Raw genomic sequence first — 4,865 nt, forward strand, 5'->3', positions numbered from 1 at the left:
TCGTGTTGAATGTTCTTTGATTCGAGGCCATCTTCATAGGCGAATCGCTCGTGCAAAAGAGTCTGTTACTTGCGCTATCCAAAGACACCGTGTTTGATAGGGCGCCATACAATCTCGGATTGATATGATTTTTATATCAGAATCGATATTTTTGACGAAACGAAGACAATTCGTGTAAAAAGTTTTCTCATATAAGGCCATTTTGGGGCATAATCAGTCCAATAGTGTTCTGCATACAAAATATCAGTACTTTAAACACAACTTCGGCCTTAGAGATGACATCGGATGGCTATGGCCCAAATATCAAAGTTTCTTCTTCTGATGATACAAAACATTCTTACTCACTTCTCTATTTAAGGCCTTCTTAATTATGTTTTGGACCATACCAAAATCTGGGGTCAACAGTTGCTTTCTGCGAAAATTACATCCGGCTTGCCGAAATCGCATAGTAGATACATGCTACCTACTTACGACGTACGTCTACCCCCACCTAAATTGCTAGACTGACTTTACCTGCCACATCTTGCGGACGGAGAGTAGGGCGAGACAGTGACCCATAAGCAGCATCCTTGTGCTTTTAGTACACTGGGGGTAGAGACGACGTCGAAAGACACCCTAAGGCATGACGGTAAGAAGGCTGTAGGCACAATGACGAGAGCTCTTCCATCAGTCAGTACCTGAAGCCGCTGTCAGCACCATATTTGCTTCTCATGTTGTAGTGATCATACTTCGGATCGCTGTAGTCTGCCGCTTTCATCTCTAAGGGCTTAGGCTCTGGATGCCCAGTCCCATAGGTAACCTCCCCACTCTTCTCCCGATGACGGTGACGGAGCCGGTCTTTTGGGACCTTTGCGCTTGCTTGAGGTGTCTCGGTTGAACCGTAGAACTCAGCGTACTCCTGTCTCTTGGTGGACCTGTGCTTGCTTGAGAGAGTAGAATCCCTGAATTTCGATGATTTGATGCTCTTATGAGCCTTTGCCACAGTCTCGTTAGCAGCACTAGGAGCATGGAGCGTCTCGGTTATCATTGGGGTGCTACTGAGCTTCTGGGCTACTGGGTTCTCCTCCCTGTCCTCGGGCATCACAAGCCTATCTTTGAGAGGAGTGAGGCCTGTTTTTTTCTTCACACGTTGCATGCGTAGCGGGGCAATGTTGAGGACAAGATTCCCCACACCTTCAACAGCAAGCTTCAGTAGATCAGCAACAAGTGTCCCAAAAGACGGCCATCCCGCACTTGGTTCCTCTTTAAGGCTCTCCACAACCAAAGGTGGCTTTCCTGCAGTGCTGCTCTCTTGTTTACCATCTTCAGATGCTTCTATCTGAATTGTCATCGAATTTTACTTTAGTAAGCAGCGGTTTCATTTGAGAAAACGAATTAAGAGATTTGCTGTTTCAGTCTGCTCTGCTATTTAACAATTAAAAGAAGTACATCAAAGAAAAATCCAAGAAAACCAAACTACATATTCCCTGTGAAAAATTCTACTTCATGGACAACTGAAACCCAATATACTAGATAGGATACCTTTTCAGAAGTTGATGAACCAAATCCATGCTGTACCACAGAAAAGAGATATCCAGCCACAACGGCACCAATAACCAGTACGATATCTGTGAAAAAAAAAGTGATATCAATGATCAAATCTATTGACGCAGTTGCATTAAGTACCACATGACCTGAAATAATGATCAGCATCGGCAGCTTTATCAGGGACAATCAGCATGAAACTAACCATAAATCCGACCATTCTTATTATCAATTTATCATAGTTAAGGTAGGATAAAAGGTCAACGATTCCATCGACCATATGACCCATCAGTTAATAAATTGCTGTTATGCTACTGTTATAAGTTTGAAATTGATATGACTATATATTGCGCTGAAAAATATTTACAGACTATTGCTGAGATGGGGTGCCATCATTGTGCATCACTTTTCAGCATAAGGCCCTTTGAAGACATGTACAGCCAGAGCCTCCAAGAACACTGCTCCCTAAAGGGTGCCTATTTGGGGTCGGGTCTTGCTGCTGATCAGTCAAACACGTGCTAGACTGTTAGGTCATCCTTGGAATTTTGATGCCAAGGCATGGTGTTAGCACAGTATGTGCAGTGGCAGCATGAAAGTTGTCTAAGATTGAACGAATTTCCTACCCCGAGCAGCAAGCACACAGAAAGTTTGATATCGTACATGCTCTTGCTAGAATGAATTCAACTGACTGGAGGCAGTCCTAATTCAGTTCAGACCTGGAGCACTTCAGGGCTCGGGCTAAGCTATTTTTGGGAAGTACACTGGGTAGGCATAATAATCTGGTTTTCGACCTCATTGCCAAGGATGTGCACCAAATGCTAGCGACTGGTGGTTGGTTCACATTGGACAGCAAGGACCTGCAGCTGACGGGGAGAAGTGTGCAATACTTCAACACTCCCCCTCACATGTGGCTTCCTCGGGCCTACACAGACTAAAAGTGGGCTGCAATCTTTTTATTTAAATTGCGCCAGCCGGGACTTGAACTCGGGACCTCTTGGCTCTAATACCATGTAGAATTGCACGCACGGGCCAGCTCACCCAAAAGCACAAGCTGATTGGGATAAGTTTTTTTTCTTTGAAAAGGATGGTAGCACCCCTAGCCTCTGTGTTGATTGATACACAGTCATATATTATTTATTATTTGAGGATGCCAACCGAAGGTCCGAAGCCTTGCATCGATGCCAAACGAAACGGCTTTTAAAAAAAAGACGAGCTCAACCAAAATGGATCTGACTTGCTACAGGATCTCCACAAACCTACCACAAAACCTATGTATGTGACAAAATTAAATGGAACTATGCTACTCCTAGACAAAGCCTTGAAGAAAGTATTGCCGTACATGCGCCAAAGTTGACCAGGCCTACCAAAGGTCGAACATGGGATTTTCTTTCCCGAAGACAAGCTTCAAGCCAACACCTTCAACAAGGAGTCAAGGACACAACGCCCTCATACCGACATTGCCTGATCCAGCTTGAAAGGGAAGATTGTGGGTTTTGAATAGTTTAGCGCCACCTCCACTGGTGGGTCCAGGGAGGACCCCCTAGTCGACTAGATGTGTGCTCTCTTTTGGAACCTGTGGGGCTTTGGGAATGAGGGCCGCCGCAGGCAACTAGTGGAATACATGCGAGAGGAGAACATCGACATTGTAGCGGTCCAAGAAACACTGCGATTGGAGTTCTCATTAGCAGAGCTGGAAGGTCTCAGTAGGCACCTGTTTGCTTGGCACTGGTTGCCATCTAGTGGAGTGGCCGGTCACTTCGAGGGCATCCTTCTGGGAGTGAAGGATGCCACCTTTGAGGTTGGGTCCATGGAACCGGGTGAGTTTTTTGTCAACATGGAAGTGTGGGGAAGAGCGATCAACTTCAAGTGGGAAGTGATTGTAGTATATGGGCTGGCTGATCATAGTCGGTCCCAATCTTTTCTAGACGAAATCCGCACAAAAGTCTCATCCGCATCATTACCGATCATAATTGGTGGTGACTTCAACCTCATTGGAGCTCCATCAGATAAAAATAATGCCCGGATCGACTTTCCGGGCATGCAGCGATTCAACGATTGGATCACTGATCTCGATATCCGAGAGTTAGACAGGGTTGGGGCAAGGTTTACTTGCACCAATCGGCAGTTGGCCCCAACCCGGATTGTCTTAGACGGGTGTTCATGTCCCCGGATTGGGAACTGTGGTTCCCCCTAGCTTGCATGCAGGCCATCACCCGGATCGGGTCAGATCATGTGCCCCTGCTGTTATCATCTAGTGATGAGAGGCCTTGCCCGCCCCCGCGGTTCCGCTTCGAGTCCTTCTGGCTGCGGCAACCTGGTTTCATCGAGGCGGTTAAGGACCACTGGGTGGCAGCGCGGGTGGAGCCACACCGACAAATGTCGGCGGTTGATGAGTGGCACTTCTTGGCGAAACGATCTAGACAATTCATGAGGGGTTGGGGTGCTAATGTAGGTTGTGATCTCAAGATTAGGAAGGGAGCCCTGCTTGCAGAGATTCAAGTCTTGGACTTGAAGGCCGATGCCGCGGGCCTCTCTTCTGACGAATGGGTGCTACGCTATAGCCTAGAAGATGACTTGCTCCAGATCTACCGGAAGAAAGAGGAATATTGGCGCCAACGGGGGACCTTCAATTGGGTCCTCTTCGGTGACGCCAACACAGCTTATTTCCAGGCCATTCCTAACGACCGTCAGCGTCAATGCACCATTCCCCTTCTATTGGAAGGGGATCGGTTGATCTAGGACCCGGACGAGGTGCGGGCTCATGTCGACGGCTTCTATAAATCGTTGTTTGCCACGCAAGAACGCGTCGGTACGGTGTCAGCGAACTCGGTCTGGAAAGGGGCCCAGCGGATCTCGCGGGGGCAGAATAGCATGCTTCTGGCCAAGTTTGAGGAGGAGGAAGTGGCGAACATAATAAAAGGGATGAATCCCTCATCAGCCCCGAGTCCGGACGGTCTACCTGTCCGGTTCTTCCAGCTGTTCTGGCTATTCATCAAAAGTGAAATCCTCGCGTTGTTTCGGGAATTCGCTCAAGGTGTACTCGATCTCTCCCGGTTAAACTACGAAATCATCTCGCTGATCCCAAAGGTACCGGGGGCTTCGGATATCCGACAGTTCCGGCCTATCGCGGTTATCAATGTGATATTTTGGATTCTCGCCAAATGGTACGCCAATAGGGCGGCCTTTCTCGCCCCCAGATTACCCATCCGAACCAGACCACTTTCATTAAGGGTCGGTATACCCTGGATGGGATCCTGGTTCTCCATGAGGTTATTCATGAAGTCAAGAAGAAGCATCTCAAAGCGGTCTTCAAGATCGACTTTCACAAAGCATATGATACT

At 47.5% G+C, this 4,865-nt stretch overlaps 1 protein-coding gene across 1 annotated transcript in view; it reads right to left on the minus strand.

Moving 5' to 3' along the window:
- Positions 1-243: 243 nt before the first annotated feature.
- Positions 244-4,865, minus strand: part of LOC119321963 — a 10,126-nt gene continuing 5,504 nt past the window's right edge. Inside the window, exons 6-7 of the mRNA XM_037595470.1 lie at positions 1,522-1,607; positions 244-1,318 (exon numbers count right to left, since the gene is read on the minus strand). Of these exons, the coding sequence (XP_037451367.1) occupies positions 671-1,318; positions 1,522-1,607 (734 nt within the window). The 3' untranslated portion in view covers positions 244-670. The remainder of the gene's footprint in view (positions 1,319-1,521; positions 1,608-4,865) is intronic.

This window comes from Triticum dicoccoides, chromosome 6B (genome assembly GCF_002162155.2).
Source record: "Triticum dicoccoides isolate Atlit2015 ecotype Zavitan chromosome 6B, WEW_v2.0, whole genome shotgun sequence".
Classification (NCBI taxonomy): Eukaryota; Viridiplantae; Streptophyta; class Magnoliopsida; order Poales; family Poaceae; genus Triticum; species Triticum dicoccoides.